Source organism: Ceratotherium simum, chromosome 9, assembly GCF_057802395.1.
Source record: "Ceratotherium simum simum isolate JZ-2026a chromosome 9, ASM5780239v1, whole genome shotgun sequence".
Taxonomy (NCBI): domain Eukaryota; kingdom Metazoa; phylum Chordata; class Mammalia; order Perissodactyla; family Rhinocerotidae; genus Ceratotherium; species Ceratotherium simum.
In genome coordinates, this window is record NC_141908.1 from 40,086,748 (window position 1) to 40,102,416 (window position 15,669).

At 46.6% G+C, this 15,669-nt stretch overlaps 1 protein-coding gene across 11 annotated transcripts in view; it reads left to right on the top strand.

The window, feature by feature from the left end:
- The window catches only part of TANC1 (tetratricopeptide repeat, ankyrin repeat and coiled-coil containing 1), a 230,335-nt gene that overhangs the window by 202,252 nt on the left and 12,414 nt on the right, over positions 1-15,669 (top strand). For all 11 annotated transcript variants that reach the window (XM_087435249.1, XM_014785939.2, XM_014785940.2 and 8 more), the window contains 2 exons: positions 992-1,070; positions 14,333-14,466. In XM_087435249.1, the coding sequence (XP_087291375.1) occupies positions 992-1,070; positions 14,333-14,466 (213 nt within the window). The remainder of the gene's footprint in view (positions 1-991; positions 1,071-14,332; positions 14,467-15,669) is intronic.

The window sequence follows — 15,669 nt, forward strand, 5'->3', positions numbered from 1 at the left end:
AGCCAGTGTTCCTTCCAGAGACTCTAGAGGAGCATGTTTCCTTGATTTTTTCTAGCTTCTAGAAGCCACCTATATTCCTTAGCTTGTGGCCTCTCCCTCTATCTTCAGAGTGCATCGCTTTAACCTATGCTTCTGTCATCCCATCTCCTCCTTCCTCTGCCCCTGGTTCCTCCTGTCCCTCTGGCGAGGACAGTTGTGATTATGTCAGGTGTATGTGAGACGTACACCTGGGTAATTCAGGATAGTCATCTCATTTCAAGATTCGTATTCATATCTGCAAATTCCCTCTTGCCAACTAAGATAATGTTCACAGGTTTCTGGAATGAGGATGTGGACATATTATGGAGCCATTACTCAGCCTACCACAAAGGGTGTGGATTGGGAGACTGGAAAACGGCTCTGTTGAGCTCTCCTGTTGCTGCTGTTGGCTCTGGTTTGGGGCTCAGATAATTCCCTTTCCCCATGAGCCAGCACTCTTGCCTCCATACCTGTGACGCAACCTCCTCTTTGACGGAAAAGATTCCCGTAGGGAAAAGAGTAATGCTGTCAGTAGAAAATCATCTGGACAGTACTATTTATTTTATTTTATTGAAAAGGTGTACATCACCTTGTTTTCTGTATTTATGAAGAAATGGATTCACCATTTTCTGGCGATTTATGCAGAAACTGCACCTTGTATGATCTCCCATGTCCTTTGTTGATTAGGCTGGCATATTTGGGTCATGTTGGAATTCATTAGAATTCCGAGTACCTAGTAATCCTGAACGATGTTGCTGAAATGCACTGAGATTTTTTTTTTTATTCTTCTCAAAGTGAAAGTGTGAATAGCATATGAATTATGCTTGAAAATGGTTTTCATTATATTTTCTCTTCTTGTGCAGCCTCAGGTAACCGTGGTTAAAAAACAACACACTCTCTCCTTTGATATGTGGGGTATAATAAGCACATATGGCTATGAGATCTCATTAAATCACCTTGCCACTTCTGACAGGTGGTCCAGTGCTTGCTGAGACTGGAAAAGGAACATGAAACAGATGTCAATGGCACCGACACGCTGTGGGGAGAAACAGGTAATTATGGTTCCACTGCTTGTAGTCTGGGCCAGCTTTCTTGATGTTTTAGCCTCCATTTTGGCCTAATTGTCTTAAGAATGGCTTGAGATGCATGTAATCCTATTGTTATTTTATCACGAGGCATTTGAAGTTTAGAGCTTTTAAAAAACTTCCCAAACGAGTAGTAAAACTTTTCTAGAAGATTATAAAATTTGAATCATTTTGAATTAGATTCGCAGTTCCTGTGCATCTGGTGAATGTTAGCTAGAGATACCTAAATAAGGTGATGGTTTCTGCTTTGCAGAGCTTTCCCGTATCCTAACCAACCTGGTCTCCCTGTGAACCGGGCAGAGTGAGCAAGGCAGGAACTTCCAGCCCTGCGTTCACGTGAATCAAAGGTGCTCAGCAAGGAAGGCTGTGGCCTGCCTGATGCAATGAGAGTAGACTCTGGCCTCATGGGCCAACTTAAAATACAAATACAAGCTACAAGTCCATTTCCATTGGTGTGTGGTATGGGTGTTAACTGTAGTGTGGGAAGGAACCCTGAGGTGAGTACGTCTTAACAAACATCTGAGTTGGTTACTTGTCAGATTAGTATAGATAATGCTACTTTGAAATTTTCCATTCGACTGAATTGGTACTGGAAGTATAAGACTTTAAGTTATAAGTAGTTGTTTAATAGGTGTAACCAAGAGTGTTTAATATGCATTTCCAAGCTGTGTCCTATGCGTGTGTATCGTGTATATCACTTCCATTTCTCTTGCACAGATTTATTTCCAAATGCTTCTTTCCTAACAAGCCAAATGGTAGTGTGTCGAGTTTATCAGCTAACTCATACTTAGGCAAAGCCTCAGAGAGTTTCCTGGTGGGGAGAGCCGGCCTGCACCTCGCAGCCTCCTGGCGCCCTCCCTCCAGGGCTGCCGCCATGCCACCAGTGCTAGTTGTGGTGCTGTGGGAGGAGGTGGCATGGCCTCTGGTTCTAGGTAGCGCGCAGCACCGCAAATGGGGTTGGATTATGCTTGGGGCTAAATGTGTAGATTTAAATATTGCCCTTAATTCTTTATGGGAGTCTTTCCCCCACCCATTTAAATAGTACAGGTTACTTTATATTTGGTGAAAGAAGTTTCCATCGACTTCCATGTTGTGTTGTGGGCAGCAGTGTGGCCAAGTAGGTCAGTGCATGACTTTGCTTTGGGCTTAGCCAGAAGGTCTGCGCTTTCATTGCCTAGTTTATTAACTTTGGACAAGTTACTTTGCCTCCTTGTCAAATTAGGTGAATAGTACCTGCTTTCTAGATCATGGTGAAGACTGAATGAGATGAGGCAATCTTGCACAAATATACCCAGTGATAAGAACCCCAGGGGCACTTGTGCCCAGAAATTCTGATTCATTAGGTCCAGGGTGAGCCCAGGACTCTGTTTTCTTAACAGGCATCCCAGGTTGTTTCAGGTGACTCATGGCTTCAGGACAAATGGAGAACCACGGAAAAGCTGTGTAAAGTGCCCAACTTATAGTGACATAATGAGAGGTGCCCATGATGATGGCACGTGTTAGTGTTAGTGATAGTAATGGCACGCACTTAGCTGACATGGGAATCGCCAACCTTTCATACTGAAGATGATTTTTCTTTCAGGAAGAAAAATCCAGAGAAGGCCTGCATTTGAGGGCTCTGGGTGAGCAGTCTGTTTTGTCCAGTGATGACCAGTCCTGAATTTCCATAACCCTCTGTCACCCTCCTTGAGAATCTGCTAGGTTGTTGGCTAAAGAGACATGTAAGAGAAGCAACAGCCTTCCCACCAGTCTTAACAGAAAGATGAGTAGTGGTTCAGCCCTTTCCAGACCACTTTGCAGCCTGAGAAGCAGCTCACACCCTTCCTCAGCAGGCAGTAGGGTGAATTTCATCAGCCAAGAGTATGAGAGACTTTTTTTTTTTTTAATTTAAACTAAGAGAAAGCTAAACACTATGTCTCAGGCTTATTGGGCCCCGGTGGCTTTGTGGACTGCGTGTCAATAAAACCAATCTTGCTTCTCTGCATTTTTCTATCTCGTACCTTCCTCCTGTGTCCCTTCAAAAAGGACCACCAACATCTACTACCCCAAAGCTTCCTAACGTCCAGGTCTGTGGTTGTCAGAGGAATATATTGAAATCTTGCAGAGGAAGTTTTAGATGAGGGAACATCTGCAAATTTGGGGCTTTGCACAAATCTCTACTGCATCGCCCAGATGGTGAGGTCTGTGTTTGGGATTCGGCCCATAGGGTCCACGCTACCTGATCCCAAATGCCTTCTGGAACAGGAGGCCCTGAAAATGATAGCACAAGTGGATGGTCACCTTGTATTCCTTGTTCTCACCAAGCAGCACCCTGGCGGTTCCCCATCCTGTGCGGCTGCACCTGCTGTGTGCACTGTTTCTAATTGCTGCAGATTCGGGGAAGTGAAAGCAATTGTTTTGCTTCCTGGTTTTGTTTGTTCCTCATTCCTGGGTGTGGTCAGTGGTGCTTTGTGTCTAAAACACTCTAGAATGGAGCTTGTCTGTCTCCAGCCACAGCTTGAGGGTAGGATCCTGAGAGTGATCCTGTCTGGGATGTGAGAAGATGACGGAACAACGGGAAGCTTTGTATGAATGATGCTTACAAGTCTGTTCAGTATAGATTTAACTGTGAAAAGCTTGGCTTTAAAATATGAGCCTTTACAAGGCAGGGTCTCTTTGGTCTGTTTTTGGCTGACCTGCCTGTCTTTGAAGGGCCCGTTGTCTTCCGTGCAGCAATGCACCCTGTTTGGAGCACATCTCTGCTGTCTCAACCACATTCCAGAAGTGGGGGAGCTAAATCCATGCACAAAGTTCTTCTCCACTTTTCTGCCAGGAGAGACCCTTGCAACCCCAGTGTATCTACTTTACTTTGCAAAAGTGTGGTTTTCGTGCCTGTTGCTGAGTGGAAGCAGCACATCATCGGTGAGAGGTGATGACAGCCGACAGCCAGAGGGGAGGGAGCACAGGAAAGGCAGACTCACGTGAGGTCCCTCAGCACTCAGGCCAGTCCATGTGGGAATGGCAGGAGTAGGGGCAGTCGGGCGCTTTCAGTACCCTGAGCATCTCCCTGCTGATGACCCGGAGTCACCAAACGTCATCACAAAAGGGGCTGGTTCCTATCTTGGGTTTAAAGAGACAAGAAAGTATAATAGATTTTTAAGACATTATCTAAAATGGTAACTGTTTAGTTTGGGGGTTTATTGCAGTAAACCCACAGCTTTTAGAAAACTTTCAGAATCTGTCTACTGGTTTTAGAGAAAGAAGAGCTTAATTTATGTTAAGTCTCCTTTTTCCCCAGCATCTGGGGCCATTGGCTTTTTGTGTCTGTTTAATGTTTAGATCCAGCCCTTCGGATATCCAGTGGTAGTCCTGTAGCTCTTAAGCACTTCTCCTCGTGCTTGCTCCAATGAACTAGTGTGACAGTCACTCCGGTGGAGAAGTAGTGGGACTGTCAGAAGAAGGCTCGGAGGGCTGGGCTTGCTGGTGTCTCACCCAGCAGCTCTGCCCTCGAGGCAGCCGAGGCCCTTTGCTCCGTGACAGTCACGGATTTGGGGGACAATTTTGGTCCCGTGGTTTTGGGCAGCCTGAAACAGGACCAGAGCCCATCAGATGCTTGTGTTATCTCTGTTTCGGGCATTCCACAGCCTTGACAAGTAGGTGCTGGTCCCACAAAGTCCCAACCTACCTGAGTGACTTGCCCTGTCAGTGTTTGATGTGAATCAGCCCAAGATGATCCGAGATGCTTAATTGGTAGGCTCATGCTGTTATGAATTGTCAGAGGAGCTGTGTTTCCAAACTCCAGGCAACTCTCGAGCCTGTGGGCCTGCTGTCTGTTTCTGGCCAGGACTTCTCGTTCTTTCTGGGGGAATAGAGGCCCTTCTGTTTCAGCATTTGCCATTTTACGTGCAAGTTTGCCTGTCTTATAAGCAGCGCCTCCCCACCCCCGACTCCTTGAGTCACTTTGCAGTTCCTTTCATAGTACTAATGCGTGCCCCATCAGAGGTCGTTAGAAGTCTGTCTGATATCTTTCGTGTAAAGTCTTCTTTTATGTTGTCCAGGCTATTTTAGTTGGTAAAATACTTTAGTCAGTAAATACTTTCCGAAGAAGTTTAGTTGTTGTAAATACTATGTTTTTTATTGCCAAAGCTGTTAAAAACACCTTGTTTGCCTCTATTTCTAGGAAGGGCTGAATTTTCTCCACTGTGAATTGAGTAGGTTATGTAGCTACACAGCCTTCCCTTTTCGTAGCACATTGAAGCAGATTAGTTCAGCATGTCTGCTAACCATAATTCACTATTCTCGAATTCTGGATAGGACCTGGCTACCGCTGGACCTTGAGTCTGAGGCCTGGCCCTGCCAGCTGGGGTGGGGGTGTTTCCAGGCCAGTTTTGGGGGAGGGGGTCCTAGCACCTGTTTGCTCACTGGGCCGTGAAGCTGAGTAACGTGTTGTATTTCATCCTTGATGTTTTACAAGTTTCCCTCTTGTCTCCATGGAACTGCTTTAATTTCCCAGTCTGTGGCTCTGCCTGTCCTCCTGGGGGTGAGGTGTCCTTCAGCTCTCAGTTGCAGGGGGACCACAACTGCAGGCCATAGACAGCTGAGCTTGTCACACCCAGGGCTGCCCCAGAACACGGTGCATGCACCCCAGGAACAGGATGCATTATTGTTGGTTTAAAAATGACCCTCTGTTCATCTGATTTTTTTCCTTACATCTTTTGGAAAGAGGAGGACTATTATTTGGTAATAATTTAAAGTAAATTTAAAACTTACTGGAGTGAATTTGGCATTCACGTATGTATGTACATCTCAGGGCAGAATTTCAGGTGAGAGACTGGGAGGAAAAGCATTTGTCCATTGCTTGTTGGGGCATGTGGAGAATTTGTGTTAAAGAATTTGCTAAATGTATCCTGTTGAGAAAAGCTAAGTGACTTGCTGTTGTATACCCAAGATATTCGATGTTTTGGAGTCCTGAGGATCTCACTGGTACTGTTGTTGGAAAATCCTTGTCAAGGCATTCCTTCCTCTGCTAGTGTTTGTTTTAGGAAAGTGCAGTAAGACTAGTGGACGGAAATCCAGGTTTCTGTCGTTTCAAACAAGGGTAGAAGTTCTTGATTGTCCTTGGCATAAAAGCATGAAAGAGTGGTAACCCAGAACCCTAGAGGGTGTGAAGGAGGGGATAATCCAGGATGGAGAGGGGTAATAATCCAGGATCCTGGGTGCTTGGGGGAGGTGGTAACCCAGAACCCTGGAGAGTATGGGAGAGAGAGTAACTCAAGACCCTGAAAGGAGGGGAAAGGGTGGGGTAATCAAGACCCTGTAAGAGGAGGGACAAAGTGGGGTAATGTAGGACACTGGGGGAGGGAGTAACCCAGGCTCTGGAAGGAAGGAAATGGGTGTGGGAGTCACCCTACAGTAGAGGGAGATTTGGGGGTAAGAACTAAGGGGATGTCCCCTTCCTGCTCTAGCAGATGCCAGGGGTTTGCCCCTGACATGAGTGTTCTGGAGACCACTCCTCTCTGCTGAGAAGGCAGCAGAAATCAGCTGACCTGTGTGTCCCTGCCCTACAGGGTAGGTGAGGGGCAAGGAGTGGGGCATGTGGAAAACCCACAGTGTGCATCTCCAGCACAAATGGACTGGTAGCTTGACCACTTACCAGAACTCTCTTCACCACCTTTATCATGTTGCTTTTGCTGTACATCGAGTTCATCATTCTATGAGTGGTTTCTTCCTATGCATTTAAAAAAAACAACAGCAAACTTCTGCTTTCGACATAAAAACTTGTACAGTCGTGCGTGGCTTAACAACGGGGATTCGTTCTGAGAAATGCGTTGTTAGGCGATTTCATCGTTGTGCGAACATTGTAGAGTGTACTTACACAGACGTAGGTGGTGTAGCCTACCACACACCTAGGCTGTATAGTACTGATCTTATGGGACACTGTCGTATATGTAGTTTGTCGTTGACCGAAATGTCATTATGCAGCGCATGACTGTACTCATCTGCATGTTGGTAGCTCAGAGCTTCTTTACCTACAAACGCTGTGTGGCTTGTTCTTTCAGTTAGTCACTCCTAGGATTGCACATGGTTCGTGTATGTTTCCACAGAAAATCATAATCGATTCTTTCATATTCTTCTTGAAATGATATTTGGATTCTTTCTTTCTTTTCTCTTTTGAGACCAGACGTGAACTTGTGTAGAATGGTTTTGTGAAAACACCCTCTTTTTACACTGACCCCCCACGTGGAGTCCTGCACATAACTTCGTGCCCCTCAGCACATGCTCAGCCCTTTAAGGAGAGAAGGAAGAGTGGCACATTAGACATGCTTTAAATAATTTGGTGTGTAAGAGGATCTATCAAAAATGTGAGCATTCTCAGCACACTTTAGAAGTGACAGCTGTTCAAAGCTGCGATCTTCTGATAGATTTTCAGAACAAAGTCTGTATGAAATGTGATTTATGTTGTCCAAGTTTTAGGAAATTGTTTTTAAATTGAATTTACGTTATTTATAGCATGCATTACTTCTCAAAGGATTTGAAGAGGCTTATTTGAAATAATATACGTGAGAATAGGAAAAAAATAGTGTCAGGAATAAGACACGAGGAATAGCACAGATATTCCTGCCATCATGCCCTGAATGTTCAGGGGGTGACTACTGTTTTGGCCTAGGATGCCATGTGCCCAGAGTTAGAAGGGAACATGGTCATTGTAGATTATTCTTACTGTCCTTGGGAGAAAGCTTAACAGTTCTTTGGGAGAAGAAAAATGTTTTTGGGTACTGTTGTTCCAAAATAAAAATTCATGGTCTGTTTGATTATTTATATATTTTAAAAGGAGATTTCCTGGAGGCAACAGCATGGGAGTTAAGAACTCAGATTCCAGCCCGACTCCCTGACTTCAAATCCTATCCCTGCCTCCCACTAGCTGTTTGACCTTAGGCAAGTTGTTTAACTTCTCTGGGTCTTGTTTTCCTCATCTGTAAAACCAGGATGAGAGGTACTTGCCTCATAGAAGTTAGTTGTATATTAAGTGAATTTATGAATTTGAAGGGCCATGAGCGTCATGTAGGGAGCACTTTACAAGTGTTATCGTATATTATTATAATGTGTCAGGATCTTCCTATTTTGACTGGGAGCATGGCTCCAGATTCATTCAGCTGCTTGGGTTTAATTCCTGACTGACACTGATTGGCTTCATGATTTGGGGCAAATGATGTCACTCTTGTGACTCAATTCCTTCACTTCAATAAAATGGACATAATAATCATCTAATTCAAAGGATTCCTTTCAAGATTATATAAGAACTCCCCCATCATATTTTGCGCAGAGCTCGGCAGTTGTGTGTGTTTGATAGATGTAATATGCTGCCAGGGTGGTGATCAGTTGATTGTTAATATTATTATTGTAATATATTAATTTATGCTATACATTTGGTCTTGATAGATATTGAAATGAATGCTTAAGTGATAGAATCTTACTTTGCAATTACTTTATGGAGATGAAGGATAGAAAAGAATTTTGGTCACACAGGAAGTGCTGTTTAGGGACAGTTACACATTTCATTTCTTTGAAGAATTCCTTGGCAATTTGAGGTTCCTGTTTTTAATCTTTAATCTGTGCCTGGAGACTGACAGCGTGTTTGTACAGGAGAACTTGTAACCTGTCAGGGTGTCCTGGTGCCTCGGATTTGGTTTCTGCCCTGCTTTAACCTCTCATAGGGAGCTCGTTGGGAGGTGGGCTGATGTGGGGGAGGTGACATCTTTACGTGATGCTTAGTTGCTCCCTGTTGTCTAGTAACACAGGTTCCCTGTCCTTGACCCCGGCCCGGCCTGCCGCTGCAGGCCCTCCTGGGAGACTTCTGCCAAAAGGAGAACAATGAGGAGGGTCAGAATAACAAGGAAGGTGTTCCAGACAACACTTGGTAAATTTAGAGAGCATTTGGGCAGTGCTGGCTTCCCGTCATAAGGTCGCTGAGCAGCTGTGCCCCTCCCAGCACGGGCTTCAGTCAGGGCTGGGCGTCTGGAGGCTTCTCGGGGGTTCATCTCCCAGGGCAATGACATTTTTCAGTAAGAGCAGTCTTTATTGTGTTTCATTTTATCCTTTACATTGTGGAGGGTTAGATCAAATGTCTGCCTGGTCTTTGTGGAGATGAAGAATTTATAGCTATTAGGAAGTTTGTTCTTCTAACGGAAACCCTCCCCTCCCTCAACAACGGAAGGAAATGCCTAACAAAGCGAGGCTGTGAGATTTGGCTTTTATAAATCTTAGCCCTATTCCTAGAAGGTGGAGGAGGGGGTGATGCCTGTTATTGGGGGGCGACGGTGGGGAGAGGTGGTACTTTCATTCAGTCAGGACTTTGGGTCCAGCCTCTCAGAGGCCTCAGTGTGATAGCCCAGCCCAGACCCAATGGCAACAAAGCGAAACCCAGGCCGCGGTCAGCCTCTGCTTTAGCTTAAAATGTCAGTCGTTAGAAAGTGAAGGGGAAGGGGCTGCCATTCCCAAAGAGTTTAAAAAAAAATCATAAAATCTCTAATTACATTTTACCTTTTAGATAAAAGAGCTGAGAATTTTCCAGCATTCCATGTGCCCTTTTTACTTCTGTTTGCCTTTACAGTTGAGTGCGATTTGTCCAGCGAGCCTCCAGTTGAGGTTCAAACATCACGGCCCTTGTCACATCTAATGGTTTCCATCCTGGTCCCAACTAGATGACATTTCTGAGAACCCTGCTGCTTACTATTAATATTGGAACTTTCACTTTTTTCATTTTCCACTCATTTTTATAAAAGATGGGAAAAGCCAATATATTAGGAAAGAATTGCACAGCTAAGCACAAGTAGACAAGCAAAGCTGGGCCACTTTGCCCCCCTCACTCACTCAACCATCTTAGCCAGGAGGAAGTGCCCTCTCAGTGGCAGACTGTTTGCTAATGTGCTCTGCTCCGGCCTTGGAGGCTGGTTTGGGTCATCAGTGTGCAATGTACGAAAAGGTCGCTGTCTGGAAGCAGGGAACTGCCTCTGTGCACTGACCTGTCACCCTTCTCTGAAAGCCTCTAAACTGGGGACAGAAGCATATGAGGGGGGGATAACGATCCATTGTTATAGCCTCAAGCCGGCCATCCTGTGCCCAGGTAGCACATCCCTGTGTGTTTGAGTGACAGATCTGTCATAAAATGTTATCAACAGCCCTGTTTATGGAATGACTGTGTTCCTCAGGTTGAGAGCTGAGTTTTTGTCAATCAAATCTTAGCCCAGAGAAGTTTAATATGTAAAAGATTCCTGCAAACGATCCATTTTACAAAGAACCATACTTCACTGTTGTTTTCAATAAGTTCATATTGTCGAGCGTTAATTGGGTTTTCTTAAAATAAACGTCTGCTGTGACAAATCTACTCATGCTCTGAAGACAGAGGACAGTATTGGTGAGTTAAAATTATTCAGAATCGCCAGAAAATGATATATACTTTCATGGGAATTTAATTACGAACATGCCATTTTGTTAAGGATTTTGCAAGTAAGAGAAATTGTGTCCAGTTTGAGTCCTAAAAAGTGCCATGTGTTCACGTTGATTTTAGAGTTTCCATTTCACACCAAGTGTTTTCTCCTTCATCTTTGAATTTCGTTGTCAGGAAGACGAGGCCTGCCCCGCTGCTGGGGCGGTCTCTTCTCAGGCCTGGTCCCTCCCTTCTTTTCTTCTGGCCAGGCAGAGTGCAGTGACCCTCATTAGAGTCTGGTGGTCAGCTCAGAGGTCGGCCTTTTCAGCAGAATAGTTGGAATTCCTGAGCAGGGTTTTGCCAGTGATTTGTTTGTTTAAGCATGTAGCTGGCTATTCTCCAGTCTCGCTTGTTTCCGAATATGGTATTTTGTGGCTGCTGAAACTTGAGATACACCCTGGCCTCAGGGGTCCTGAGTGATGCGGCCAAAAATATTCAATCTGAGTGAAAAAAGGAAAACACAGGTCCTGTTGTTTATCGGCATCGCCCCCGAAAGTGAGAGCCTCGTTGAGAATTTGTGTGCAGAATGTGGCCCTTGTTAGGCCTGAGCAGACTCTCTGAGACTCCTCCAGCCTGTGCTCGCAGGTGCTGTATCACCTCAAAAGGAAGTTTGTCACCAAATGCACAGGCGCTCAGGCTGTAAAGGAACAGGAGAAGGGATCCAACCCTGTCACCAGGCCTGGGGTGGCGCTCTCTCCCGCTTGTCAGCTGCTCCGACTTCTGGCTTCTCTGGCGTCTCCGTAAAACACACGGCCCTATTTTTAGTGCTGGGCCGTCATTCCTGATGTGCTGCTGTTGCAAAAATTCAGCAGCAGCTGCAGCAGACTTCCTGATTTAAAGGCCCCGTTTGTAATACAGCAAAACCTGTTTACCGAATAAAAGAGAATGGAATGTCATGGTGGATCGGCTGCTTCAGACCTCATCAAATGGAAGAGCCCTGAGTTCTCTCCTGTCCATGGTGTCCTGCATACATGCTGGCCATGCCCCTGCCGGCAGCGTGTGTGTGTGTGTGTGTCCTGCATACATGCTGGCCATGCCCCTGCCGGCAGCGTGCGTGCGTGTGTGTGTGTGTGTGTGTGTGTGTTCCGTCATTCATTCTTTCCTTGCTGTAGTCAGCTACAACCAGAGGACAGGGAAGAGGAGGAGATTTCTAACTGGAGGAAGGTCGCAGAGGAGCAGCAGGTCCAGGTAGTGGCTCACTTCCCGGATCTTCCATCTCACGCACCATGCACAGGGGTGGTGTTCAGATCCATCCGGATGATGTATATAGAAGTAGCCCAAGGCCCATGTTATTTGGGACTCGTTGACATTAACATCGTGGCAGGAACGGACTGTGATAGATGTGCCTGGGCTGCAGGACCTGCTGGTTTGGACTTCCCTGTACAGGCAGGATTGCATTGGACACTAGTTTTCAAACATTTTGAGTAAGGGGACCCCCACCTCCACTCCAGTGCATCTGATATAAAAACCGATATAATTACCATCCCCCAAGATAGAAGCAGTGCTCAGGTGATCTGTGGGGCAGATGTGGGTGCCTCTGTGACATGGGAAGAGGTGAATTCACCGGCCACCCTGCACTGTGTCCCTGGGTACAGTCAGTAGAGACTTCTTTGTTCCTGGGAAGAACTGCCCTTCGTCACAGGGAGATCAGGCCCAGGTTTATATCGTTTTGTGTGTGTGGCTCCTGGGGGTTAAACCATGGCCAAGCTGACTGGAAGTTAGAGTAAGTACAGCTGTCTGTCCTGAGAGGGGGTCTGAAGAGGACAGAGAGACCTAGATGTGCATGTGGAAAGCCGCATTCCTGAATCCTTGGCTCCCCTGGTCTTAGGTGCCCAGGAGAGTAGGACGTAGAACTAGGGAGTCGCAACTGAGCCAGGCCCCTCGCTTCCTAAAGGAGGTCCACAGATTGGTCTCTTCTGAGACCACTGCAGCAGTGCTGTTTCTGAACTATGTGTGAACAGTCACCCCGTGTGTCCTTTTGTGCTTTGTTTCTTTGAATTCATATTAAGTTTGTGAGATGACCCCTTGTGTTGCCTTTAGCTGCGTAGTGTTATTGTCATTGCTGTATGGTGTTCCATTGTTTGACTGTATCACAATTTGTTCTACTGTTGATGGCCATCTGGGTTGTGTCCAGTTTGGGGCTGCTCTGAGCATGGTTGCACACGTCTCTCAGTGCTCTCCAAGGGCACCTCCAGGCGCCCGTCTTCTGGGGGGTTGCGGGGTGGTAGGATGTGTGTGTCTTCAGCTTTACTCAGTGGGATCAGGCTGTTTTCCAGAGCGGGTCCCCCAGTCTTCACTCCCACCTGCAGCATGCAAGTGTTCCGTCGTTGCACATCCGTTTCTCAATGACTTGGGTTACTAATGAGGTTGGGCACTTTTCAAATTTCGTTGGCATTTGGACTTCACCTCGTGAAGGGCCTATTCTTGTGTTTTACCCATTTTCATACTGATATGGTGTACTGATTTGTAGTAATGCTTGGTCTGTTCTGGAAATTGGAAATGCGTAGGTGTGAGGCTATATTTAAAAACGAGGTTGTCACAGGCAGGAACAGAGCCGCAGCATCCCACTCGACCCTCTCCTTCCTCCTCCTTGGTGTTGTAGGTGCTCCCTCCTGAGGTATCTCCATCCCCCGCCCTCAGCCCCTTCCTGTCCTCTTGTTGACTGAAAGCTTGTCGTCCTGGCCTGGGATTGTCCCCACAACCTACTACTGTCCTTTCCTCTAGACGATGATCACATGGTGTAGCAGAGGCCCCTCTTCTAACTAACCCTTCTTTTTAACCCGCCATTAAGAATCACATCTTGGGGTGGGAGGCATGGTCACTGATGTGAGGGCATCGTGAGAACCCTGTTCTATGTTCTCTTTCCCTTCATGTCATTTTATCCTTGGCTGCCCACCCCTCCCCCCAGCACCACCGCTACCAGCCGGCGGCTCACTGCCTCCAGGACCACACTGGGCTGTTCGCCTGAGCGCTCAGGGCCCTCTACAATCCGATCCCCCTTTCTTGCTTTCTTGACATTCTTAATCCTGAATCTTAACTTGTTTCAGAGATTCTAAGCTCCGTAAAGGCAGGAATGATGTGATCCGCTCTTGACTCCCTCGGTAATTATTAGTTCTTGTTGAGTGAAATTTATGACTCTAGGGTAAGAGGCCAGACTGGACAATAATACTGATCTCTGTGCTCGTGTTGCACTATATTCTGGTTTTCTCTTGCTATGAAAAATAATAGTAATAAAACAATAAAACGAAAACTTAGGGGCTCCTGACTCGACAAATTGAGCCAGACTCGGTAGGGGTGGCTCACCTCTGCTCACACAGCTTTAGCTGGTGTGGCTTGACTCAGCCTGGGGCTCCATTTCCAGAATTGCGCACGTACATGGTTGGCAGTTTGTTGTTGGCTGGCTGCTGAGAGCTCATCTGGGACTGTCAACCGTGCACAGGCCTCAGTTCTTCTCCCTGTGGGCCTCACCACAGGCTGCTTGGGCTTGCTCACACATGGCATCTGGGTTCCAAGAATGAGTGTCTGTGAAAATGGAAGTTGCCCATCTCAGGACCTGGGCCCAGTCAGGACCTGGGCCCAGACACTGGCATAGCATCATTTCCACTGTGTTCTGTTGGTCAAACTGTCACATAGCCCACCCAGATTCAAGAGGAGTTGGACATATAGACCCCTTTGTGTCAATGGCAGGAGTGTCAGAGAATCTGTGACCACCTTTAGCCTCCACATACTAACACCCTCCTCCTTCCCTGTGACTTTCCTTTAGCCCTGACTGCCGCTGCCGGACGAGGGAAGCTGGAGGTCTGCGAGCTGCTGCTGGAGCACGGAGCTGCCGTGTCTCGGACTAACAGGAGAGGGGTCCCACCTTTGTTTTGTGCAGCACGCCAGGGGCATTGGCAGGTACCCATGGGCCCCTGGATGCTTCAGAAACAATGAGAGGGGCCGGCCCGGTGGCACAGCGGTTAAGTGCGCACACTCTGCTGCGGCGGCCCAAGGGTTCACAGGTTCGGATCCTGGGCGCACACCGACGCACCGCTTGTCAAGCCATGCAGTGGCGGTGTCCCATATAAAGTAGAGGAAGATGGGCACGGATGTTAGCCCAGGGCCAATCTTCCTCAGAAAAAAAGAAGAGGATTGGCATCGGATGTTAGCTCAGGGCTGATCTTCCTCACCAAAAAAAAAAAAAAAAAAAGGAAAGAAACAATGAGAGTGAGGATAGAGTTCACTCTTGCCTGTCTCCCCTGGGCCCACCCGTGGCTCCTCTGGGCCCTGTCTGTCTTTTTCATGTTCTTGGCTTCTGCTTGTGCTGTCAGTACTACTTGATAAAGGCAAACATTTGACAGGCCAGCACAGTCAGCCATGTGGGCTGGTAACCATGAGCAAGGCTGGTAACCAGGTCAGAGACCCACAGCTGCTTCCTTTTAACTGGGGCGGGGAAATGGAGTGGGTGGACCCCATCATGATAAAAGAAGACTTGTTGTAACCTGTCTGTTGTTGTTGTGATTATGTAACCCATTTGCTCAACCCATCTGTGGTGCTCTTTGGTAAAGGACACATTTTCCCTCTGGCCCAGCACTGGGACGCAGGCTGATTTTTTTTTACTAGGAATGACATGTTCTTGCCTTTAATTCAAGGGAGCAGGGGATCCTTAAGAGCAGTGGTTCAGTCATTTATTCCTTCATTTTGTAAACAGTGGCCATGTATCTACCCCATGCCTGGCACCAGATTACACAAAAACGACAAATATATGGATCTTACCGTGTCCATTAAAGGAAGAATTTTCTAGACCCAAGTTTACATCATGGAATCATGTCCCTCCTGATTCCTGATAGCTCCACTGGTAGGAGCTAAGAGTGACCCCCACCAAGATTTGGGCTTTTCTTCTTTCATTTCTAAGAGCTTGGATTGTACCATCCATTGCCTGCCACCCTCATGGCTTCTACATGATGCCCTGGCTAATCCTCTCTCCTGGTCTGTTTCCTAAGTCATGGGGAAGTTTAGAAAGCATTTGTTAGTGTGTCAAGAACAAGAAAACAATGGAAATATGCCACCTTCTGTTGCTGTGGCAATAGAACAAATATCATGTCAGAGAGAGAGGCTCTG